The sequence below is a fragment of the Candoia aspera genome, chromosome 13 (assembly GCF_035149785.1).
Source record: "Candoia aspera isolate rCanAsp1 chromosome 13, rCanAsp1.hap2, whole genome shotgun sequence".
Lineage (NCBI taxonomy): Eukaryota > Metazoa > Chordata > Lepidosauria > Squamata > Boidae > Candoia > Candoia aspera.
In genome coordinates this window covers 21,222,202-21,248,396 of record NC_086165.1, presented here as the reverse complement: position 1 = coordinate 21,248,396, position 26,195 = coordinate 21,222,202, and the positions used below count along the sequence as shown (strand labels likewise).

Below are 26,195 nucleotides of genomic sequence, written 5' to 3'. Positions count from 1 at the left end.
AGGTCTCTGAGCTGATCCCCTAGCTGGGAAATCTGGATCAGCCCGAACAGCAGCTGACTCCCGCCTGGTGGCGGCCTCAGGGCTGCTCAGGCAGGCGTTGAATCTAGATTGGCCGCGGCTCTCCTTTTCTGAAACTGGGTCAGCGCTATCCCGTAGGAGCGCTGCCCCGCCATTCCCCTCCTTGGGGCCGGCCCTAGTCCAGGGAGCGCAGCCGCGGCTGCTCCCCGCTAGCATCACCCCGGAAAACATTTGCACGAAGAAGTTCCAGCAGGGTGCTCAATCGCCCGCCTAGACTCGGCCAAACCGCCTCCCGCCCAGGCCCTGCCCGTCTTAAGGAGAGCGCCCGCCGGCCGCTTTCTCGCGGGCTGGCAAAGTCTGGGCAGAGAGAGGGGAACGAACAGACCGCGGGGGATTCACGGGCCCTGCCCGGAACACGCCTCGGCCGCCGTCGCCCCGCGGCAAGGCGGGCACTGCCGGAGGGGGCAGCAGATCTTCCGCCAGTGGCGGCCACCGGAGTCCGTTCCCGCCGCACAGAAGCAACCGGAGCCGCTTTGCCCGCATGGCGCTTTTCAGCCGGCGGAGGAGATGGACGGCGACCGCGGCCCGCTAGAGCGCGAGCCCGCCGCCGGTGCCCCACGACTCCCGGCGTCCCTGAGGAGGCGCCACCCGGCCGGCCGCAGGTGCTCCGTCTCCGAGTGACGCGCCCCGAGCCGGGCTCCCCTTCCGGGCTCTGCGGTGCTGCCGGCACCCGGCTCCGGCTCTCTGCCGGGGCCGCGCGGGCTTCCCCAGTTGGGGAGGGTGCCTGTCCGCCCTGCCCCGCCCCGCCCGCCTCCCAGCGAGCAAGCGCGGCTCCTCCGCCAGAGCGAGGCGGAGCGCCGACGGCCGCCGAGGAGGAGCCCGCCCGCCCGCCTGCCCGCTCGAGGCCTAGGCAGCCCCGCCGCGCGGATGCGGGGCTCGTGGGTGCGGAGGCGGCCGGCGGCCGCGGGCACTTCGCCGCCGCGGCCGCCGCCGGGCAGGTGAGCGCCGCTTCCCGGGCGCAGCCAAGCCGCGGCCTCTCCGGGCGGGGGCCCCTTCGCGGCGGCTCGGCGGGGCGGCCGCGCGTTTGCAGCCCAGCCTGCGCGGCGGCGCGAAGGGAAGGCGCTGCCGGCGCCGCGCGGCGAGCCCTCCGCTCCCTCCGCCCGGGCGGCGGCCTTGGGGAGCTGCGTCCGGCGCGGGGGTGGGGGGCGGCGGCGGCCCAGGGCTGGGCTTCTCCGCGGCTGAATCCGGGAAGGGGCCAGACGGCTCTGAATAGGGCGCCCCGCCGGGTAGCCTCCAACGCCCGGAGGGTTCTCCGATCGCTCGCTCTCCGCCCTCTTCTTTGGGAGTTGGAGGAGGGGAGCCGGTTAGTCTGTGGTGGCCCCTTTTCTGGGTAACAGAAAGCTTCTGCCTTTGAACAAAATGCGTTAGTCTGAAAAGGTGCTGCCAGACTCCTGATTATTTACCGTCTTAATGTAGGCATTCCGTGTTTAAAGCAGCGTTTCTCAACCTCAGCGACTTGAAGATGGGTGGACTGCAACTCCCAGAATTCCCCTGCCAGCCATGGGAGTAGAAATCCACCCATCTTCAAGTCGCTGAGGCTGAGAAACGCTGCTTTAAAGACGTGATAATGGGCAACTTAGGAGGAAGGAAGCAACCGGTATGCCCAGGAAAATCAGATATCCAAGCAATATTAAAACATACTTGAATCACAGCCACAGGAACGAACGTTTGGATGCAAAGATGGGTCTTGACTTAATGCCCCCCCCAAGACCCTTGTGGTGCCTTAGGGGCAGGCAGGGGTGTCCACAGGGTGTGGTAAAAATAAAATCAGGATAGGGCCATTTTGATGTGACGCACACAAAACCGGATGCAGCTTTGATCACCACCATGGCTGCTGTCTGACTCTTCCTACCGTCTCCTGCGCACACTCCTGAGGGCAGGTGAGTCTGTGGTAGCCAAATGTTGGTGACCTGGATTCTCGGATGTGCCAAGCTATGCCATGATCCAGTTCACAGAGAACAAGTAATTCTTGTTCAGGCAGATGTGGAGACTGCCAGCTTTACCAGGTTCCCTGAACAGCGATGGGGGTTGAAACGTACCTTTTGGGGAAGGGGGTTGGCCTCTGTTCTGACCTTACATCAGTTACCGTCCTTTCACCCACAGGCATGGAGCAGCCCACAAGGATGTTGTTTGCAGGAATTCCTGCTTTCATTTTGACTTGTGGTTTTATTTCACTCTGCAAAACTGGGTCCTGGACTTTGGCCGGCCCATCGCCATGGTGAGTACCCCTGGGGTGAGGTTTGTTGCTCACTGGTAGATGTTAAGGGTTCAGATGAGGCAGAGGAGTCGAGGACAAGGATGCTACATGACAGAAAAATGGAGAATCTTTCCCAAATGTTCTGGCTTTAGCATTTGGGTTTTGGCAGCATTGTGAGCTCTCTGCTCTCAGGAGTTCTGTGACGTTCTGGGGCAGCGCTTCCCACATCTGTACTCTTGAATTCGGCTTGCCTGACTCCTGACTGCTGAAGCTAGCAGCAGCCGACACAGGACCTCAAACTTCTCAACCATAATTTGCAAGTTGGGCTGCTCTGGAAGTGAACGCTGGGCGCCTTGGACCTGGCCATTGCACACACCTGCTTGGGCACTATTTTCCCTCCCACCTCTGTGAGGCGGCCTTCATCTCATCTCCAGCTCGCCAGTGGAACGGGCTGAAGTTGACGTAACTGTCTTGCTCCTAACATAGTGTTTCCCCCCTTATTCTGACACTGTCCAAAGTGTGTCAGATCTGTTCAGTTTTGTCATCTATTACCAGGGAGGGAAAACAAGGGACTGCAGTGTCCGGGAACAGGCAGGACAGAGGCAGCAGAGGGGGGTGCTGGGTGGGGAGCCTGTTTCGTGCTGGGAGAGTTTTCTGCCGAGTCCAAGATGGTTGGGGGGCACCTCAGTTTGACAGTGGGGAAAGGCTGTTTTTCTTGGATATCCAGCATGGCGCTTGCTCCATTCTCATTTTAAAATGTTTAAAGTTTGTTTTAATTTGAAAGAAAATTATGAGGGAAGGTAACATGATGTGAAGTTTCCAGAATCAACTTTATTTCCAAGAAAACCCTGGAAGTAGATCAAGAACTATTCACTTTCAGCCTGGACTTTTTATCCTCAGCTGCCATCGTCGTTCACATGGACTAGGAACATAAATAGTAAAACCCCTGAATATGGAGAACTGCATGTTAAGCTGTCCTACAAGTATGTGTCTCCTCTCTGCAGGTCCTGCTTCCCCTCGAATGGTTTCCCCTGAATAGGCCAAGCGCTGGAGATTATTTTCATATGGCCTATAATGTGATCACACCCTTTATTCTTCTGAAGGTAAAGTTGTTGCTCGATTCTTTGGTTTCTTTTTGCGTAAGACCATCTAGATAAATGCATCATTGCTTCAACTTTTTTTTTCAGATTCTTAGATCTGGGGGTGGGGGGGCAAGAGGCCAACTTGTGGGAGTAGTGAGCTGTCAGATCCCAGGTGAATTGGACAGGATAGTTCTCTGTCTGGAAATCATGTCTCCTGATGCCCATGGATCCATCTCCAGTTTGCATGAGAGTTGTGCTTTACTACTCTTGGCCAGTGACACTGAGTTTTGTCGGAATCACTTGAAAAAAACTGGGTAAGATTAAAATCTCTGAAGCTAATGATTGATGGTAGATGTTCACCCAGGCTGCCATCTCCCTGTGTTGGAATCAGGATTAAGAGTGCTTCATAAGCAGAAAGGAGGTATTTGGGAGGTGCCTCCTTGCAGGATGCAGACCAGCATGGCTTGGACTACAAACCCCATTTCCCTGATGGCCGAGGATGACTGATGTTGTCAGCTGATCCGTCTTATGTGAACCCATAAGCTTGGCATACAACTGCTGCAAAGAGTAAAATTGCTTAAAGTTGAGACAGGTTACAAAAAACATGAAGATGCCAGAGAGCCCAGAATGCTGGGTATTTTAAAACCGGTGGGGGAGCTCTGCCATCAGGTCCTCCCTGAACCTTGAGCCGAAGTGGGGCAGGGGGGCTCATTTGATGACAGAAGCGTTTTCCAACAAGCGTAAAACTGCTTGGCACGGTGTCTTTTCCATGGAGTAAGGGGCAAAGAACCGCCTTGCCATCACGATGCCCGTCTTTTAGGTAGAGCCACGTTGCTGCCTTCATGGGGCCTCAAAGGGAGCTCCCGGCAGCAGGGCTGTTCCGATTCAGGCACTGGGAAGGTATTCACCCTCCCGGCCAGACTGGGCAAACCCCAGGCTGTCTGGGAACCCCAGTTGTCTTTTAAACAAAGGCAGGCAGGTGCTGGTTCTCACGAGGGCACAGGGGTCACGATTTTTTCCCCAAATATTTGGAAATTGAGTTGGAGGTGTTTTGCTGCTGGGGTTAGTCCACGGGGTCAGGCCCCCATGTCTGTAAGTTGGATTGCTTCCTTTTCATTCCAGCTGAACTCTACGGACTGCTGTGCTTTTACTTTGCACCCTTTCCTGTAACTTGGGCGTTGGGACTCCCCTTTTAATACAGATGTCGGTATTTCTGAGTGCTTCAGGATGCGATTTCCACATCCCTTGGATGAATGGGCAACTTTTCAGTGGATGTAGCTGAGTCAGGCCTTTCTTAGCTGGTGTTCATCTTCATGACTAATCCAAGATAGTCAATTTCTCTGCTGTGCAAAGGGTAGTTGAATGAGTCATGGAATAAGATCTAGGAAAGAGAAGGCTGTCACTTAAACAGAGAGATCTGTCCCTTAAGGAAAATAAAGGGACAAAGGATTCAAGTAATATTGATTGGGATGCGGCAGCTAAACACCTGGTGGTAGGTCTCTGCTGCAAATGTGGATCCTCCCTTTGGGCTTGTCTTTTTTGCTGCATGCCCACCTGGATTCCTTCCACAAAGAAGAGGGAGGGAGGGGGAAGGTCTGATAAAAGCCTGGTTTGCTGGAGTGAGAGTTACATCTCCATGCCCCTTGTGACGTGACTTGGGACACTTGTTGCTGATCTTCTGGCAGAAGTAAAGGGCAGCAGAGGGGCTGAATCTGGCCGGGGTGAGTTCTGGGGCAGCCTCGGGTCTGCTGTGTATCCATTATGTTCCCCTTAGAGAGGATGTTAGCAAAATGTGTTGCCACACCTGTTTAACAAGGGAGGGGCCACAGAGAACTTCCTCTGTTCTGCGCTGGGGAGAGTGGGGGAATGCAGCTATCTCTAAGGAGGGGATTTGGCCCTTGTCCTCCTTTGAAGTGGGGAGACAGATGCACACGTATTCAGCAGGATAATTTATTTCAGGAACAAACTGTTTTTGTCTTTTTTTTCTGGGAGTTGGATTCCCCGTAGTAAAGGGAGAAAAGATTTCCAGCTTTTGCTGGGTGGAATTTGGGAAGGGCAGAAGGGCACAGAACCTGGCTTTGCTCCCAGCCTCAGAGATGTTGCTTTGGGTCGCAGCTGATGGAGCGGTCTCCCAAGGCCCTCCCCCGATCCATGGTGTACGTCTGCATCATCGTGTTCGTCATGGGGGCCAGCATCCACCTGGTGGGTGACTCTGTCAACCACCGACTGATCTTCAGCGGCTACCAGCTCCACCTGTCTGTCCGGGAGAATCCAGTCATCAAAAATCTCCAGCCGGAGACCCTGGTGAGAGAGGCTGGTTCACTCTTTGATCCTGGCCCTGCTTGTCTGTCTATTTATTTATTTCATTTTACATTTTACATTTTATTTGTTTATATGGCTGCCCATCTCACATAAGTGACTCTGGGCAGCTTACAGAATTAAAAACAAACAACCCCCCCAAAGGTAACCCCTCTGGGGCCTGATAAACCCTTAACTAATAAATACCCATCCCGTGGAGAGTCATCTCCACCCTGGCCCAAATGCCAATGAGCTGGACCCCTTCCCTGTTTGGACTCTTCCATTTTCTTCCTTTTCAGATTGATTCCTTTGAACTGCTATACTATTACGATGAGCATCTGGGCCATTCGATGTGGTGAGTAAATGGCTGTATTTGGGGTGTAAATGGCAGTTCCCTACCCCTGTTGCTGCAGATCAAACAGGACCTGATCTGGTCCCGTCGGTTGAGAAGGTATGAGAGATGGGCGGTCCGGCATCGTGAAAGACACCGGCACCTGCTGGGGGTGGGCATCCCAAGGCCGGCTTGCAAGTGCCTCCCTTGGAGTTCCCATGGATTGTGTTAAACCTCCTTTAGAGTTAGTCCACCTTGCTTACTTAAAAGTTTTTTAAAATTTTACTTATTCATTATTAAATTTCTTTGCCACCCATCTCGCGTACAGTAACTCTCAACCGTCTGCCAGGAGCAAAATATTCAGCCCCTTTTCAAGAATACTAAGCCACAATTACATCTACTCTGAAAAAAAGAGGAGAAGTGGCCCCCAGCCAGAAAAGTGTTAGCCACCCCTGAGCCTCAGGTCTTGGAATTTAATCCGGAACCTTTTTCTTCACATCTGAAATATTGGCCTGGCTGGCTCCGTTGTTTTCATGCCTTTGATGTGTTGTCATAGGGTGTGTTTGAGGGTTTTGTGCCCCTTGACGCTGCCCTGGTCTCCTTGGCTGGATTGGAAATGTGTTTCATAAATACGTGTGTATATGTATATGTATATATAAGCGCTTTTATCAGCCGAAATTGGTTCCCAAACCCATCCCCACCCACTTAGCACCTGTCCCTCTTTAGCAAGATTTTAATTAAACAAGGTTAGTCTGTTCTCCTGTATTCCTGTTCATGATCATCATGTGGAGATGCCTGCTGGGTGAAATGTTCCACCGAGCCGGCCCACCCACACCTGTGCCCAAATTTTGTGCTGGCTGAGCTTGCCCTGAAATCCAGTAGCACCCAACAGTTTTGGTCTCAGGAAGTCCCATCCAAAGGCTCATCCAGGATGCAGGCTGGTGGGTGGGGACAACAGTGTGGGCGCCACAAGGACACAGCGAGCAAAAGGAGCTTTGTGATTGAACGATAGGTGCTGAAATCAAGGAGGGCAGGCATTTCCCACCTGGGACCGCACTTTTTAATGCTCTATTTCTATTGCCTTTCCCCACATTATTGGTTGGTACTGCGTGTTTCAACCTAACAGGCTCTTAGCGCACTTATTTTCCTTGTTTTTCATTCAAAAGAAGTCTGCCAAATAAGATGGTACCTACTTTGAAAAGGACTTGGAGCAAGCACTTTCCACTTACACGAGCAGAGCTGTGCCCTGTGATTCATTGAAGCAGCCCCTCTTTTTTCAGCTTTCCACATGAGCCACAGAAAAAGGTGCTGCAGCTTTAAGAATCCCATGAATTTTAATACATCTGTGCCTTAAAGCCACAGGATCCTTTTTCCTGTGTGTGGGAAGCCAGTCAGCCCTACAGCCCCAGCTGCCAAAGATGTCACAGAGATGCAGAACTGAGAAAATGGCTAAACATCAGGAGGAATCGCCTTTTCTGACTAACGCATTTCATTCAAATCTTACCTCTTGGAATAAAAATGGTTGGTCGGAAAAGGCTCAAGCAGACTCCTCCTGACTTTTTTGCCACCAGAGACTAACAGGGCTCTCCTCTTACAGTGAGAACAGGGTTATGATCTCTCTGGGCTGGCAGGACTCCTGTTCTGGCTTCAGTGTGCAGCCAAACTGGCTGGGAGATTTCTGAGAGGTCGGAGGGGGGTGCGTTTTTCCCAAAGGGAAAAAGACACGGCTGTCTCACAGCTTGGCTCCACTGTAAGAACGTTCGGTATTCAAGGACGCAGACATTGAGGGCACGAAAAGAAACCAAGCAATCTTTCTATGAGGCCCAGTCGAAAGAGTGTGAGGCCTTCCAAGTTCTCCAGAACTTCTCTTCAGGCCATTAAACAACTTCTTTGCCCGTTCACCAAGCCAGAAGAGCCGAAATGCTGCAATTGAAATGGCAGGAAGCCCTGTGCCACCTTGTCGCTTGCCTCCTCTTGCAATTTTGTTCTTTTCACAGGTACATCCCTTTCTTTCTCATCCTGTGCATATATTTTTCTGGCTGTTTCATACCCTGTAAAGAACAGCAGCCGAGAATCCCCATGGCTGCTTTACTCCTTATTGGGCCCAGCAGTCTCTATTACTGGTAAGTGAGCCAAGGTGGGTTTGAAAAGACCAAGCCAAGTGAGGCCGTGGGTATCTCAGGGGTCAGACAACTGATATTCAAGTATCCCAGATAACATGTTTTAACCAGGACTCTGGTCTAATCTTTTAAGTGTCAGAGTGGCTGTTATATGGATCCCCTGCAAGGGTGAAATGTCATGAAAAGGTTTGGTTGCTGGGATTCTTTCTCCAGGCAAATGTCCACAATATGGATGGCCAACTTGACTTGCTGACTGTTTTCTAACTCTGAAGCAGCTGATCTGGTGGTGAAAAAGCTCCCTTCACATGAGCGACTCAAGAAGTGGAGTATGGGTTTACAACATTTGCATAGAACATAGCTGCACCAAAATTTGGGTTACTCGTGAATGCTGTTAGAGGTACCTCCTCTCTTGGCAGCACAGTGCCTTGATTTTGCCACACCACACAGATATTGACTTCTGCATGGAAGAAGCTGTTGTGCTGGATTTTTAGGCTAAACCAGCTGTGACCCAATCCACAGATGAGCGGCTTGTGGTTGAGCTGCTTAGGGGAAGAAGCTGCAGATAAACCAAGTTTTGCTTCAGTCATAGAATCATTAGGTTGGAAGATTTTCTTGGAGGTCTTCTGGTCCAACTCCCTGTGCAAGAGAGGAATCCTAAGGCCATCCCAGACAAATAGCTGTCCAATCTTTGTTTAAAACCGCCAGTGATGGACCATTCACAACTCCAGGGGGCAGGCTGTTCCAGTGCTTAATAGTCCTCATGGTCAGGACATTCCTCATTTTGAGTTGGAGTGTTCAATTCTATCAAAATCTTTTTGAACCGTGAGCCTGTCTTCTGAGGTGTTAGCAATCTACCCCAACAAATTTGCTAAACCTCCCTTCTATCCCTCCATCTAAGTCATTTATAAACATGTGGAAAATTACTGGGCCCGGGAGAGAACCCTGAGGTCTCCCACTGCTCATCCCTCATCAGGTAGACATGGAACCGTGTGTTGGGTATGGTTGTTCCATCAACCATCTGGTAGTGGGACCATCCATTCCACATTGTTCCATTTTATCAAGAAGGAGGCTCTGTCAACTTTATTGGATGCCTCACTGAAGCCTAAGTACGCTATATCCACAGCATTCCTTTAGTCCACAATCTAGTCCTTTGTAAAAGAAAAAAAGCAATTCAAGATTAGTGTGGCCTGACCGATTTTTTAATGAACCCATGCCGGTTTCTATTAATCTTGTTCCTTTCTAAGTACTCAGAAGCCCACTGTTCGATGATAGTTCTAGGATGTCAAACTAATTGTTCTGTAGTTTCTTGAGTCTACTTTTTTCCCTTTTTAAAAATTGGAACAATGTTGCTTGTACCCCAGTTGTGTTGTGCAAATGTATTTCAAATCTAGGCTGAACGTTTGAATAGACATCCCAAGGTAGAATCTGCAAAATGCTATGACAAACCGTGGCCCAGTCTCCTGCCTTTTGAACTTTTAAAAGAAGGAGGTGTCAATCCTACTTAGTGACCCTTTACCCTGGGAGGGGGAAGTGGGGGTGGGGTGAGGGAGCGCCGTTGAATTGATCCATGGAGGCCCTTTCACACTCCTGGTTCTGTTCCTTTCCTGACTGTCTCAAACTTCAAAACTCATCCTGGGAAAAAAGAGGGGCAAGGGAGTGCCTGCTCTTCATTTCCCTTTGGTACCCTAGCGACCGTGGGGTCTCCCAGGGATCTCCAGGCCTCTCTTCTCCTTGCATTCCCCCAGCCACTGGCATCTGTTCTAACCAGCCACATCTCTCCCAGGTTATATCCTGGCATCTTCCCAAGATCCGGCATTTCCCAAAAGCATGACTCCTTCCCCTCAGACCCTTTACCAGTTCCTCTTGGTGTGGAGGTGGACCTTGGTAGCTGCTACTGCATCTCTACATTGCCAGGATTTGGCAGCCTCCCGAGAAGATTTGTCCTGCTCTTTCTGTTTTAAAGCTTGCTGGAAAGGTTGGGGTGGCGTGTATGTGATGGGGTGGGGTGGGGTGGGATGAAAGAGTCAGAACTTAGACAGTGCCTTCAGCATCAGACCCACAGGGCCTGCCTTCTAGAGGCCAGCTGCACCTCCTCTGTCGTCCCCTGTAACACTGAGAAGACCTTTGAGCTCAGAGAAGCCTCAGCCCCTTTCTCTTGCAGGTATCTAGTCACAGAGGGACAGATCTTCACCCTCTTCATCTTCACCACCTTTGCCCTGGTGGCACTTGTGATGCACCAGAAGCGAAAGGGGCTCGTCATGGACAGCAATGGCCGCTTCCTCTTCTACTCATTCTTGATCGCACTGGGGCTGATTGCCCTCTGGATTGGCTGGCTCTGGAATGACCAGATCCTCCGGAAGAAATATCCCGGCATCATCTACGTTCCTGAGCCCTGGGCATTTTACACCTTGCACTTGAGGAATCTGCATTCGACAAAGGCAGAGAGCATTTGATGACATTTCTGCCTTATGTTGGGGCAGTGGAGTCCTTTGCGCAAGTCAGTAGGGCTCGGGTGGTGCCCACAGAACAGAGCAGGGGAGGTCTTCCCTTCCTACGATCCATGGCTCTTGTAGCTCGAAGAGCCCTGCAGCCTGATTCTGTGTGGATTCATTTGGAAGCAGGTTCTGCCAAACTGGGGCCTTCTCTCAAATAAATCTTAACTGGGAGCACAGCCCTAGGCTGTAACAAGGGGATGTGGTTGCAGAACCTGAATGAATCCACCACTGAACCCAACCCACTACTCTGAAATTCCTTTTGCACCAGGATTTGTGTTCTGTCATGTTTCTAACCCTCCATGACTGGCAACATAGGCAACATGACTTGCCTCTGTAGAGTCCGTTAGAATGTTGGATGGAGAAGAGGGATCCAGTAGACCCTGCATGACTTCTGTGATTCAGCCTGTCTCCTTGCTTCACATTTTCCATCCTATATCGGGCGGAATAAACTATGCAAATATGAAGATCTGCTTATTTCATACAGTCTTGCTGAGTGCAGGAAGGCTGCTGCATTCAACTCTCAACCAGAGTGTCGATGGCTATTTCAGTTGTCTGCTCCTGAGATTTATGGTGCAGGTAGATAATATTTTGTCTAGTGAATTTTGCAATGAGAAGCAAGCACTGAGAATGTTGACCTCCAGCCTCCGGTTCTATGAATTCCTGGCTTTTGCACTCACTAATATGAACAAGTTGCAGGTCTGGCTGAAGAAAAGTAGACTCAGCCAGAGGGAAAAGAGGCATTGCATCACCTTTTTTACACCTTAGGAGGGTGTAAAAAACAAAGAGACTGCAAAGGTAGGTCTGAGGGCAGCTACCATGTTGAAAGAGGCTGCTCAGCCCTCTAGATTGCTTTGCAAACCCACAGGGATGTTCCTGGCTTCGGTGACACCCTATTAGCAAATTACCTATTCCCAGCAGGGAATAAGAATTGTGGCCCTCACCAAGACCCAGCCAGCGTTGGCAGTGAACTAGATAATTTTTCGCTGATGGATCCCGACATAGTATTAGTAACTCGCAGGACCTTTCTAAAATCTTAACCAAAGGGAATGGTGGTAAAACCATCCACTGTAGGGAACAGAGGCCATCTTGTGCTCCCATTCTCTTCAAGAAAGGGGCCCTTGTCAAAATGAGGGCTGTCAAAAATAAGCCGGTGGCAGCACCCTTTGTATATTCAGGCAAGTAGTCTGGGTGTTTTCTGAAGTTTAGAGGCTGGCCAGATAATGGAGAAATACTCCACAACCCAGCCACACAAGGATTTCTGGACTTCTGGGATCTACTGAGAGATCACTTGGTAAGAGGGTGAGAATCTGAGATGAGAATAAAGGATGACGAGAGACTTGTGCAAACTACTAGCAAAATCAATTTCTTAGAAGAATTTCCAGAATGTAGTTCTAGCAGCTGTAAAGACAAGAGGCAAACATGATTGTGTGTGTAATCTAATGAAGTGGATTCCAGAAAATGAAAGTTACAGCAGATTTGTGGGCCTTAGAAATGATGCACGGCTCCTGTTTGGGGGAGAAAATGGGGGGGAGCCCTGTTTCCATGTCTGCAACTTGTAGAAATAAGCCCCCCTTTGCCCACACCCCGCTGGTCTGGCAGCCCCCGAACAATAAAGTTTACCAGAAAGGAAGCTAAAAGAATCTTAAAAATAATCTTTAAAATGAGAGGTTGTCATATATTGCTGAGAATTGGGGCATAAAAGTTTTTTTGTTGTGGGGGGCGGACTAATCTTAAATTCAGAAGCTATTTTCTTTTGGACTGATTTGGGAAATTATATAACAGAGGACTGCCTTATGGGGCAGAAGACCCAAAGAATGTTTCCATGGCATCTTGTCTACAAATTAGTGTCTCTCTGATCTTTCTGCAGGATTTGAAGGCAAAGTGAGCACACTGACAAACCTCTGAAAGTCCATGAGATCAACCCAGCCTTCCCAAAATTCCTTCCTGTTGGAATTATGGGCTGTACTTTGGTCTACTCCAGCCTTCCATCGCTTGGGGCCCTCCAGATACTTTGGAGATCAGTTTTCATCACCCACAGCCAGCATGGGCAGATTTTAGCCTAACACATCTGGAAAGTGTCCCAAGTGATGGAAGCCCAAACCAGCCCATTATCCCAAGGGGAGGAAGCAGGCTCACAAACAAGGCAGCTGATTCCTCTGCTCACGTGAACTGTGATTAAAATGTATTTTTAAGGGTCAGATTCTGCTATGACCACGGAAATCTGAGCTGTCCTGCTTTTCACAACACGAGTGCTTTCTCTTTGCCCCAAACCTGCCTCTTCCCCCTCTTTTCTGCTCTTTCTCCTTCCCTCCCTCTGAATACTCATGTAGGAACATCTAAAAGATGGGCAGTGGCATTCCTTAAACTTAAGTTCTTCACTGAAACTCTCAGGGACGTGCACAGGGGAGGGACAAAAAGGTCAAGATGGCTCTGACCACCCAATCAAAGCCCCCCCCCCACCCCCAGACTTCAATCATGTGGTCGTGCCACCTTGACTTCTTTGCCCCCTTTCAGATGGTCCCACATTTTTTTGTAACTTGGAAACCTGGGCCAGGTCGTCTTGTTACAGTTTGCCTTTCACAATTCTACCCATATACTCCAAGTGTGATCCAAATGTTTATGTAAAGGATTTAGTTTGGGCAGATAAAAGTGTGCTAAAATCCTTGAACAGAGTGGTTGGATTTTTCAAATCTTTGGAGTGCCAGTGAGCCTCTAAATGTGTTACAGATTCTTTTGCTGATTTTCTTCAGGAAGCAAGAGGTTTAAGTAACAGACAAGGTAAAAACCGTGAGATAAGTTTGTCAAAACAAAATTTGATTTGATTTACATTTACATTTACATTTACATTTAATTGCAATTAAAGACAGATTATATAATTAGTCTCCATTCATAAATGTAACTTTTTTCCTTTGTGTCACATTAAAAACTACTATTTTGAAGATGGGAGGGCAACACTGTAAACTTGAGGATCATATTTAATGCACTTTCAGATGTCTCCAGAGTAGCTAAGAACTATTTTAAACTTATGAAGTACAGTTGCAGTACTTGGCTGATCTCAAAAAAAGCTAAGCGGGTTAATACTGTATGGGAAATGATCAGGATATCCCACAATTGTAGACTTGGCTGGAAGGTCTAAAAAGCATCCCAGAAAAAGGCAATGGCAAACTCTGCCTAGATAGATTGTTGCCAAGAGAAACATGGACATTTCTGTATGGTCACCAAGAACTGAGCTCAGCGGGAGTCTCTTTCTTTTAATAGTGAATTACTTCGCTTAGTAGCACAAACTTCCCCAACCTTGGACTAGGACCGTGACCCCCAGAATTCTCAATGGAGTGGCTTTGGAATTCTGGAGGGTGCTGAATTCAGGAAGGCTGTCCTAGCATATTATGCTCTGACCCAGATGAATCCAATTAGATGGATTCAGAGCTGTTTGAACAATCGTACCCAATGAACATCAGTGGCCCCACGTTAAGCGAGAAGGTTGTGTCTCATGGAGTACTGCAGGGTTCCATCTTAGGCTCTGTGCTGTTCAACATACTTATAAATGACTTGGATGAGGATCAGAAAATAACAGAGATTACCAAAAATTAGCAGATAACAAACACCTTAGAGGACAGTATCAAGATTCAGGAGAATCTAACGACAAGTAGGAACAACAAGCAAAAATCAGGAAGATGGGTTTTGATATTGGCAAATACAGAGTTGGATAGGACAATGGATTTGAGTAGGACAAATTAAAGGCATGAACATAGAATGGAGGGGACTGTACCGGGTAGGAGCACATGTGAAAAGGATCTGGTTGTCTTGGAGTTCACAGCGGAACATGAGCCAACAGTGTGATCAGCTGCCAAAAAAAAATTGAATCCAAGGCTGCATCAACAGGGGTATAGTGTCACAATTAAGGGAGGACATTGTTTCTATTTTGCGGTAGTCAGACCGCAACTCAATATGTTTTCTAGTTCTGAGCACCATAAGGATGCTGAAGAACTGGAAAGAGTAGAGAGAAGAGTAACAAAGATAGTGAGGGCTTGGAGACCTGGATATGTTTAGTCTAAAAAAGGGAGACACAATAGCAGTCCTCTAATACTTGAGCGGTTGTCACAGGGAAGTGGTAGGGATTTATTTTCTGTAGTACCTGAGGAAAGGACAAGAACCAGCGGGTAGTAGTTTTACAGAGAGAGATCCAACTCAGAATGAGGAGCATCATGACCATGAGAGCTATTCAGCAGGGGGGCAGTGCCTCCTGGAGCTGTGGGGCTCATGAATCTGATGCTCTTACACCTTTTAATCAAGTTCGTTAGTCAGAAAAGATGCTCCTGAACACCTTTTGATTTTTGGCTACTATAGATTAACATGGCTGTCCTCCTACAAGACAGGTTAACAAAAGTTCTTCTGCAATGGAACTGCCGCAGGACCCTCCTTCACTGGAAGTGTGTCAACAGAAGCTGAATGGCCATCACACAGGGATGCTGTAGTCGTGGATTCCTGCAATGGGCAGGGAGTGAAGACTAGATGATCTCCAAAATCCCTTTCAACCCTCACATTCTATGAATCTATGATTTACTTACTGCTGAATTCTTTATATGTATTGATTGTGCTTGTTACATGAGCTTCTAGGTAGCCCTTGAACCAGCCCAAGCCATACCTGATTTAGATGGTGGCACTTTCCTCTCTTTAATAAGGGAGATGCTTGCTGCCTAGCCCCTCTTCACCTCAGTGTACTTACCTGTGCCACAAAAGTCAAAATATACTCTCACATTGCCATTAGTAATTGTACTCAAAATGTCTCCTGGAGAAAACAAAAATGGAATTTTAGCTAGGTGACTCTAAATGTTCAGCCATTTCTCCCTTTCAGCCTGTTCTGATGCCTAGATGTGGACTTGTAATGGAGTGACCCCCTTTTGTAGCAACTGTGTTAAGGCTTTGCAAAAGAGCACGCTTGGATTGAACCCCCACTTGAGTTGTCTCCAAAGCGGCTGGGGACTAAGAAGCCATCGGGATCCAACCGAATGTTTGAAGGATCTGGGAAGATAGTTCCATTTCTCACATGGCATTGTTTTCTACCCTATGTGGTAAAAAATTCAAAACCTTGCCAAGAAAAGAGAGCTGGAAAATAATTCCTGCCAAAACAGGACAGTCATGATCTGGTTGCTGCTTGGCTAGCAGCTGTCACTCCGGCTGAAATTTGACCCACAAGCTGGCTCGTATCCATGGCAGTAAAAAGTATTTATTACACCTGCTGCCCTTCTCTGGGATGGGTGGACTTTACCCCTTAATCAGTGAGGAAGCTGGGCGTGGAAGGCAGTCAGGGCGGCCAGGGAAGAACCTGCATCTGCACAAAGAAGACAGACCCCAAATCATTCCAATGGTGACTGGGGACAATTTGCCCAGAATTTTTGCTGGCTGGGTGGGGAGTCTTATTTTGTAGAGCAGAATTAAGTTTTTTCATGGTTGCCATTCCTTTGCTGTCTTGCAGGCAAAATTCCTAACCCAGGATCAGATCAACGGTATGTATCTAATTAAAAAAGATTGGCTAACTCCCCTTACCTCTCTTCTTACTACTTGGGTCCTGCTCTTTCCTGAGAAAACTTCAAATCAGCTTTTTTGGGTGATATGTCCCATGAACCATGATCAGATCCCTTTCCACTTCCATATGGAGTAATTTGTATTATAGCCTTTCAGGAGGGGAGGGTGGTAGCCCTCATCCAGGCATTACGATTCAGCTGATTCCCATGTGGGGCTCTTGACCACTGATGTGTCTACTTAATTATCTCAAAAGCATGTCATGGAAAATATTTTGGTACAATGTCATCTAAAAAAACCTGCAACTGATCCCTTCCCAAAAAGCTCCTGCCCATCTGAAGAGTGTTGGTTGTACTCCTTACATTCTTTTAAAATGCTACAATTCTTGCCTTGCATTTCAGTGTCATGTTAGTATTATAATTTCCAGTCGACAAGTGTGCCAACATATCTTTCACAAGGGGGAGGGGGTACTTGTTTGACAAGGAGGCTGAATTTAACCCGCGATAGTCTGTACACAGTCTTAGGGTACTGTCCTTCTTCTCGCGGAACAGAACGGGCGCTCCAACCGGCGAGTTTGCCAGTTCGATGAAGCCCCGAGCGAGGTTTTTATTGAGGAAGTCCCGCAACGCCACCAATTCCTTTTGTGTCATTGGGTAAATTTTTGGCTTAGGCAATGGGACATGAGGGAGCAGTTCAATGGCACAGTCCGTCTTGCGATGGGGGGTAACTGGTCCGCCTCCTCCTCCCCGAAGACGTCAGTGAAGTCTGCGTATTGTTCCGGCAACCCCTCCATGGGGGAAGCGTGAACTTGAGGGTCAACAATCTCAGCCCTCCCCACAGTCAAAGTGAGGGATTTCCCCTTAGCAGGCGCCTGGTAGAACCCATCCTCAAACGTTATCGTACGGGTCCTCCAGTTAATGTAGGGATTGTGGCGAGTTAGCCACAATCTATAGTGGATTCCCAGAACCACTATAGGCTTGACCATGAATTCTATGGTTTCCCTGTGCGTGCCTATTTGTAGGGTAACATTCCCTGTACCCTGGGTGGCTGCCCCCCCGCCCCGCCCCGCCGTGGAACCATCGAGTTGCTGGAAGATCAGCGGCTTCAGGAGAGGGAAACAGGGTAAATTTAGCGCAGCGACTAGGTTGGGGTGGATCAGGCATCTGGAACACCCGGAGTCCACCAAAGCCCCAACTTCGATGGTCTTGGAGCAATAGCTCAGTTCAATTTTTACGGCCAGGATGGGACAGTCTGCACTCACCCTGGTGGTATCGCGCCCATTCTCCACCACCTGCCCAACGGCGCTGTTTAGGACAGGTGGAAGGCGTTTTCCGCCGGCTGCCCCGGGGCGGCCAACCCGTCCCCTGTGAGGTAGACCTCCTCTTCTTCGTCCGGGGTCGCTAGTGCCCCTGTCAGCTGTCGGGGAGGGTTGGGTGGTTTCTGCGGAGCCTTCTGCGTTGGTCTAGGTGGGCGATCCGCCGTCCTAGCCTTGTGGCATTCTGCCGCACGGTGACCTGACTTACCGCACTTGATGCATTGCCCACAGGCAAAGCGACGTTGTCTTTCGGCATCCCATGTCGGGTCCGACTGTGGCACTGGCCCTTTCCCGCTGGGAGGATGCCTGTCTCTCTTAGTCGCCAGCATGAAGGTGCACTGGGCGTGTTCAGCCTTCCCGGCAAGACAGATCCAGTCATGCAGTGAGTCCGGATCGTCTCTGTATAGCGCCCATTGCAACACCTCTCGATTGAGGCCATCCTTAAACATATCGATCAGGGTGGCCTCCGACCATTCAGGGACCTTCCCTGCCAAGACCTTAAATTCTAGGGCGTAATCTGCGACCGATTTCTGCCCCTGATTGAGTTAAGAGCGCCTTTAGCCCTCTCCTTCACCAGGGGGTCTTCAAAGTACTGCTTCAAGGCGGCCAGGAAGGTGTGGAAGGTAGCCAGGGCTGGGGCTCTGGACTCTGACATTTGTACGTACCAGTCCGCGGCTCTGCCCTTAAGTTTTGTGGCAATAGCCGAGATTTTAGCCCCTTCCAATGCAAAACAATGTCCCTATTGCTGTACGTAATTTGTTGCGTTGGTTAAAAAAAATGACAGGTTCGTGGGGTCACCATCAAATTTTACTGGAAAGTCTTTAGCGATCCCACCAACTGGAGAAACCCCAACCTGTGAGTGAGTAGGGGTAACCCCCACCGGAATAAAACCATGGGGCCCTGGGAAAAAGTCCCGCGCCTGGCCCCTTCCTCTCGGGGCCAGCAATAGGGTGGGTGGGATGCCGAGACCCCTCCCTGCGTCCTGCGCAGCAGCACTCTTCCTGAGCTCACTCACCACAGTTGACATGGATCGCAGCATGTGTTCTAATTATTGCACCTTGGACTCCAGAGCCTTGATCCTGTCCGGTGTGACGGGATCATCCATCCTCGGTGCTACCGGTTGTTGCCCGATCGGCAGTCCTGCGAATTCCCTCTCGGGCGTCTGGGGGTATTGGAGTCCCCGGCCGGGGGTCCGCTACACCGTCCCACCTGAAGTGTTGTTGACTCACAACTCCCTCTTCCATTGGGGCCCTCCACTCTGGGCTGGGGCTTCAGGCTCCAAACTGGGGTGCGGTGTGGGTAGGGAGGGGGCTCATGTCCCATCTCGGGAGCGCTGATTCCAGAAGCTGTCTGGTCGCCTCCCCCACTCGCGTTGAGTCCTTCGCATCTCTGCTCTGAAGCGCCGACTCCAGGATCGTCCCCGGTTCAGTCATCGCTAGTTGCTTCTCTCGCAAAAAAAAAATTTCCTGGTAGGGGCTAGCGAGGTTCATTCTTAAAAGACTCTCAGCTTTATGTAAGGAATGCCTAAGACCAAATAAAAGACTCAGACTCTAAATCAAGTTTAAGCTCTGGCTTTTATTTAGAATAGAATGCACACCAGTAGAAAGCTGAGAGTGAGGGAAGCGCGCCAAAAGTTGAATTAAATAGTCTCGCGCCAAACAGCGCTCCACCCCCACACTCCCTGAGTGTGCCCCACGAGTTCCACGGAGTGACAGGCCATCAAGACTTGATAGGTGAGAGGTCGTCCAGCCCCATTTGCCATGGGCATCGCCCTGTTTATCTTCCTGCAAGGTAATGGTCCATCACCGGGCGATTAGACCTCGATATTCCTCGAAAGCCCAGATGCGCCTTTCCGAACCTCGCCCTGATCCTTTCTTTATCAGTGGCGTCAATGGCCGATTACTGGGCGATGGGACCTTGTTTGTTCAGTAGATCTCCCAATCCCATTACCTTCTTTGTCCGGTTTATCACCTGCACCTCTCCAGCCATTGACACGCATCCGCGCTTTGTCATGCGAGCCATTACGATGTCGCAAACATCGCAACGGCGATCATGACACTAGCTGGCTTAATAATGTCATGTGTAGTGGTTAAGATATTGGACAAGGACCATTGAAACTCAAGTCCAATATCTGCCATGGAAGCTCATTGGGTGACTTTAGACCAATTACCCTCTGATGAACCTTGCTCACAGGGTTGTTGTGGGAAAAATTGGAGGACAGAGAGTTATATACCCCACCTGGAGGAAAGTTGGGACATAGACCTAACAATTAAATAAATAATATGTGCATGAATGCCTCAGCAAGTAACAGCCCCTGGATGACCTTCTCTGGGCTCAAAAACTAAGCAGCATACTGCATGGTTAGTACTTGGATGGGAGACTAGAAGGAAGTCTCAGAGTTGTAGGCTAAAACTAAGAAGTCAGGAAGTCATAATAGAAGATAAGGATGGTGAACCACTTCTGCATCACTGTGAAGAAAACTATGTAGGCACATCCATGAGGCCACCAAGAGTCCGGGTTGAAGAAAACTATGCTTTTACAGGGTATAGTCATAATAACTGTATGATTTAATTGGTTTCTTTTAAATTCAGTTTTAACTGAAATAACATTTAGTCTTTATCCTCATTATTGTGGAGAGTTCAGCCCACAGCTCACCTTCGGTACAGGAGAGCAGTACATTCCTTGCCTCATAATACCAGAGATCATCTGACTGACCTTACCCTTTTCTCCTGAACAGAATTCAAGGAATGTTTTTCCCTGTATGACAAAAAGCAGAAAGGCAGGATCAAGGCCAGTGATCTGATGGTTGTCATGCGCAGCCTGGGCACAAGCCCTACTCTAGGAGAGGTGACCAGGCACCTTCAGCTCCACAAAATTGGTAAGTGTAGGAAAGATTTCCCTATCTGGTTTTCCTCTGGTCTCCCATCTGACCCTGCTTAGCTTTTGGAGATCAGCCAGATTTAAATATTTAATTAACATTAAATGTAATTTATATGACTGCTCCCCAGTCATGTGTTCTTCTACAATTAAAAAAAGGGTGTATCAGTGGCACCCTTTGGAAGGGCTCCAGGGAATGCAGTTACATATCCCTGGTACAAAGGGATGCAACTGGGGCAACAAACTATTTACACTCAACTGACTAATAAAATCTGCTTGGTGGCGAATCACAATTTTGGAGTTACATCAGCTCAAGTGTCCAGAATTGTACCTGGACAATGCATTAGAATTCAAGTTGAGCATGTGTTTCTGTATGACACTGATACTAGAGGCCGATTTCCTTTGTGGCAGCAAGCGGCAAAGTAGAAACTACTTAGAGCGCCCTACAAACATAAGTTATTCCATTCCTCAGATGGTAATGGTTGCTGTGGCAGTAAATGTATTAATTCACCTTAAAAGTTCAGCAGATGAGAAAAGGGAAAGGTCTACCTTAAGAATCATTAATAAAGGGGCTAAAATTTAAATCTGATATTAATATGAACATAACAATATTTCAGGGATGGATGAGTCATAGATCTTGGCTCATCATAGGTCCAGCCCCATTTTTTTCATCATGCCACTTAAATCTGAAAGGCCAGTCAGGTCAGGGCCACTCTGACCTCAGGGGGAATGATGTCCCAGAGGGTGGGAGCCACAGCAGAAAAGGCTAATCTCCTGGTCCCGTGAAATGAAACTCCTTAGCAGACGGGAAGCCTCTCCTGTTGGACTTGATGGGACAGGTAGATGTAACTGGGAGAGGCTGTCCTTGAAATAACCTGGCCCCTGCCATGGAGGGCTTTAATGGTCAAAACCAGCACCTTGAATGGGACCTGGAAGCAGACTGGCACCCAATGCAGGTCGCTCAGTAAAGGAGTTATATGTGCCGATCTAGGGGCACACATAACTGCCCACACCACTGCATTTTGTACCAGTAGAAGCTTCCAGATGCTCTTCAAGGGCAGCCCATGTAGTTTACAGTTTACATTACAGTCGTCCTTTCGGGACCTTTTGGGCTTCAAAAAACTTGCACATCTCAGCTCTATTCAAAATCCTGAATATAGTTCTGGCCACTGCATCTCAAGAGTAGCAGGGATGAGGCAGAAACTTAAAGCCAAAAGAAAAGAAAAAACCCAGAGGGCTGGATGAACTGTATACATCGATTATTCTTTTCATCTGCAAAACACAAAATCAAATCAACAACGTAAGTTAGGAAATATGTCCATCTCTCAATCTTGAATCTTGAGTAGACTTTGTGTAAACCACTTTTTAAGAAGCTATTGGCTTAAGCTTTTCACAACAGGCTCTAGCAATTATAAACACTCTTCTCATTTCCCATTCTGGTCTTTCTTTCTGCCACACTGTTTTGTTCTGGGATATATAGAATTGTTTCCTGCTACTTAATGCTTTAGTCCTTTCAGTGTTGTTCAATGTCCTTTCCAGTGTGTTCACCACCATTATCAATTTTCAGGGTCTTAGGCTTTTTTCCAGATTTACTGCAGATTCTTTGTGCCATTATGACACTTCACTTTTCTCTTTAAGAAGGTAAGTAGAAATACATTTTGAAAAATAATTTATAAATAGACAGCCAGGAGACTTTGCCAGAAAAGGCCCACAAAGGTCATTGTGGAATGGATCTTGAGGTTTATGAGTAACTTTCTGTGAATGGTAAATAGCTGTAGCTCCCTTTGCTTTAATACAGTCAATACATTTGAATATCAAGTAGCAAGACTTAATATTCAAATCCTCTGTTGAACTGTCCTTCACCAGTTTTGAAATATTCAATATTTCTGTGGCCAAATCTGCAGGACTATAGCCCCATGCAGTCTTTAGTCTTTGCAACATTTATTCTGTCACACATTCTACCCTTCATATCAGTTTGTTATCTGTTGCGTTCTTGGTATCCTCTGAGCTGGGTTGTTTTTCTGCAGAAAAGTATTCTGCAGAAAGTCTTATTACTAAGCCAGGTAACATCATTAGCGCGTGCACTGTAACAAAACATCTGCAGGAAAACAATCCAGCTCAGGGAATACCAAGAACGCACAGTTCAACCTGGAGTTATATATATATTTTCTACTACGTGGTTTGTTATCTTTCTAAATAAAAGAAACCCTTTTGAAAATAATCTTACATTCTATCTACATCTAAAATTGTTAAAGAAACTTGAAGAGCTTGTTGTAAGTCACCTTTGAATTGATTCTGCAAATTTTCTTTGGATTCTGGCATTATAGAAATAAAATGAAAACAGTTCTGTGCTTTAAGGAGAGATCAGTTGAAAACAAATATTCAAGGCTCTGTAGTTTGAGGCTCTGAAGGTTTCATTGAACTGTCCTCTTCTACTCATGGGCGTGTGTGTGTGCAGGAGAAGAGCCCTCTCCATGGGTAGAAGAGGACAGTTTGATGAAACCTTCAGAGCCTCAAACCACTTATCTTTGAACTTTCCCTTAAAAAAATAGGCATCTAGTCAGTCATTCTAGAAAACTAGGATGTTAGCCTGAAGCACAAATGGACAGTCCCTTGGTACCTGGACCCATACTTGACACTTAAGAATGGGGCAAAGTCTGCAAAGATAGGGCATATCACGCATGGGCAGGCAGGGCTGGGATTTTCTACTTTTTTCAGAGTTTGGGGAGATGAGGAACTTTCTGTTGTACTCCTTACTGTATGAAGCCTATTTTAAAGCTTATTCAAACGTTTTCATGCATTTCCTTACTTCAAAATGGCAGGAAACCATGACACTGAAATTTAGTTCTAGGTTTCATGCAAGCTTAGGATCACAGGTAGCCTGTGATCTAATTTACATGGACGTGCCTCCATGGTGAGACACGCCAGCCGATGGGCTTTAATAATCTCTCTTTATACGGTGCTGGCCATTCGCTCCTTCGTTCTCACTTACAGATATCAATGCAGAACTGGATTTTTCAACTTTCCTGACCATCATGTATAGGCAAACGCAGCAGGAAGATCCAAGGAATGAAATCCTCTTGGCCATGTTAATGGTAGACCAGCAAAAGACCGGATTCATCTCAGTGGTTGAACTGCAGGCTAAGCTGATGAACCTTGGAGAAAAGCTATCCAAAGAAGAGGGTAAGTCTCCTGCAAAGATCTCTGTGCCTTGACCCTTGGAAGAGGGCTTCTTCCAATTAGAGAAAGATACAGGAAGAGGGAGGGATCAATGGATATTACAAACCATTGCCTCCTAATTATATCAGTTTTTATGCCCGAGTCTTCCCCAACCTGGTGTCCTCCAGGTGTACCAGACTCCCATGGGCATCATCTTCAGCCAGCTTGAGGAAAGCCAGCAGCCAGAGAGAGAACATGTGTGCACCAGCCTTCCCAGCTGCTGTGAATATGTCATCCAGTTGTGTTGGAATTATCTTTTTCAGAGTATCCAACCAGTATAAACATTATAGTCCAGCGTACCATAATGATAAAGCTGGAGAAGACCACAGAATGCTAACCTTTCCTATAGGTTTGCCCCCATTCTATAGTGTTTCTATTCGGTATAGTACAGTTGTAATCAAAATAAGTTGCATTTTCAGTTGACTTTGGGGACACCACTTGAAGCATTCATTGTGTTGAGCTATTTCAATTGCTTTTGCTTGATTTGTTCATTGCAAACAGTTGAAAGTCTGTACATTTTGACAATCAACCTGATTTGCAATGGGGGTTGAATAATTTCGATTACAACTGTAGATGTGGTACTTTGGGCCATCTGGTCCAGGGTTCTATCAACTGGTAGAGTAGGTTAGCCTTTAAACTAAGCATCTGTTGTCTGTGAAAGAACCTAAGAAGTCTTTTAGGACCTTCAGTAGCAGGTGGAGGGTCAGATTCCAAAAAATAAGCACTTGGGAGAAAAACTAAAAGTGATTTTATTTGAATTCAAATTAAACCAATTAAATGCATTTCATTTCCTCTATTTTAAAAGGATTTTTCTATCACATAGTAAACATTGTAATTCCATGGACCTGTTAGAGGGGTTTGTGGTTTCAGATGCTGTGCTAAGAGAAACCAATGACCTAGGCCTGGCACCAGTCCAAGGTGTCTCTGAACAAAGGCAGCATCATCAGCCACCAGACACACCTGGGAGGTGTATGAAACAAGCAGAGCTACTGGTTTTGTGGTTTAGTAGACTAGGAAACATGGAGAAAAACACATTTTGTGGCTGTGAGGAACCAAGAAGCTCTTCGTTAACCAATCTTCCTCCTCCTTGTTGGATATACTGTTTATGATAATCACTTTCCAGCTTCAGACATTCACTCATCTAGGTCAACCACTGGCAGTGGCTCTCTACAGTTTGTTCTTAGCTTTAGTCTATACCTTGTGATTTTGGAGTTAGATGTGCTGTATTCCCAAGCTAGTCCTATTCCAGACCTTAGCCTGCTTCAAAGGTTCCTACATCACACGCCTTTGGTGTTGAATATGGGAACAGCCTATTCCATCAATTGTTTCTTTTAGCTGTTGCATTAACATCATTTCACCTCCCTCCCATCCACAACATTTGACATCCCAGTTAAAGATCTGGAATAGTCTGGATATCTGTAATCAATTATCCTGCCATTGCTTATAGTGGACACCCTTTTGAAGAATGCCAAAGTAGGACATGATGGATTAGTGAAGTATGAAGACTTAATTCAATCAATCACGCTTCCAGTTGATGATTACTGAATTACAAAAAGATACTCAGCTGATGGCAACCACGCTGGCTTGCGGCTTTCATCGATTCTTCTTGGACCCTGGTGCTTCTCTACCTTTTTGCCTTAAAAAATAAATGCTTTGTGGCAAACAAGGAGCAGGATGTTAAATAATTAAGAAAGGGTTGGGGTTAAAGTTAGAAAGGCAGAAATATTGGCTCTTTCTCTGTGTAAAATCTACTGTTTCTTTGATTTCCTGATTCTATTCAGTTCCTTTGATTTTTAAGTATTCAAGAAGAAGGTGCTCAAGAACTGGAAATATTTTTCAGTATCATGCAATCCATAAAGTATGATTTATGAGGTAGCACATAGTAAAAAATCTATACTATTCAGCAGTGTTGTGGTCCCTGAACTTGGTGTGATAAAAGTATTTTGCCATGGCATTGGAAGAAGCTACTGGGAACTAGAGGTTCTGAATGGGCTTTAAGAACCACCTTATAACACCCCACTACCATACAGGATACTTGCAAGGTATTGCACATGCTCCAGCTTGGCAGCTCCTGCTTTCAAAGACAGCCAGGGCTTCCTAGCAGAAATAGAAAGCTACAATGAAGGTTCTTTCAATTTGCACTGATTTTCTGAACAGAGTTTTTCTGTCATTACCTATTTACTAAGAATCTATCTCTGCAAAAAGAGTGTCAGTATTGTGTATACTCAGCAAGTTATTCCACAAGCGAGAACGTAATAATATTTTTTATTACATCTAAAGATGTTTTACATAAACAAGTAACATTCAGTAGGGTAAACCATTTCTCTTCCAATGCATGTAATAAATATTTTCACTTGGTACTTTTATACAAACTGACATTGGTCTACTATACATTTTTAAAAGCCACTTTTTAAAACTTGTTTGGCATGCTGTATGGAAACTTATGAGAAAGTTTAAGGCAATGAATCACAGATCTGAGTTTATGGAATCACTTTTTTTGTTTTCACTTTATATACACTGTATCTTCCCTTTTGTTAATCAGAGCAATTAACAGCAGCACACATCGGGGCCTCTGGCAGTTTTATTTCAATAGAAATCAAAGCTCTTATTGAAGAAAAATAAAACAATTAAGAAACCATAATTTCAAATTTTATTATGAA

At 47.3% G+C, this 26,195-nt stretch overlaps 2 protein-coding genes across 4 annotated transcripts; both read left to right on the top strand.

Moving 5' to 3' along the window:
* The first annotated feature begins 932 nt into the window (after positions 1-932).
* CLN6 (CLN6 transmembrane ER protein) lies at positions 933-13,271 on the top strand. 2 transcript variants are annotated; one of them, XM_063313884.1, is made up of 7 exons: positions 933-1,016; positions 2,182-2,296; positions 3,280-3,378; positions 5,473-5,661; positions 5,955-6,010; positions 7,984-8,109; positions 10,268-13,271. In XM_063313884.1, exons 1-7 carry the CDS (start codon positions 946-948, stop codon positions 10,557-10,559), a joined length of 948 nt encoding a protein of 315 aa, XP_063169954.1. In that variant the 5' UTR covers positions 933-945; the 3' UTR covers positions 10,560-13,271. The 2 variants fall into 2 exon arrangements, with proteins under 2 accessions (XP_063169954.1, XP_063169955.1); XM_063313885.1 differs by lacking the exon at positions 933-1,016 and adding an exon at positions 1,362-1,958.
* Positions 13,272-15,945: 2,674 nt separating this feature from the next.
* CALML4 (calmodulin like 4) lies at positions 15,946-25,911 on the top strand. Of its 2 annotated transcripts, none has more exons than XM_063313867.1 (4): positions 15,946-16,108; positions 20,177-20,317; positions 23,311-23,499; positions 24,983-25,911. In XM_063313867.1, the coding sequence occupies exons 2-4, from the start codon at positions 20,242-20,244 to the stop codon at positions 25,078-25,080; spliced, it is 363 nt and encodes a 120-aa protein (XP_063169937.1). In that variant the 5' UTR covers positions 15,946-16,108; positions 20,177-20,241; the 3' UTR covers positions 25,081-25,911. The 2 variants fall into 2 exon arrangements, with proteins under 2 accessions (XP_063169937.1, XP_063169938.1); XM_063313868.1 differs by lacking the exon at positions 15,946-16,108 and adding an exon at positions 21,892-21,957 and having other exon boundaries at positions 20,275-20,317.
* The last annotated feature ends 284 nt before the right edge of the window (positions 25,912-26,195 follow it).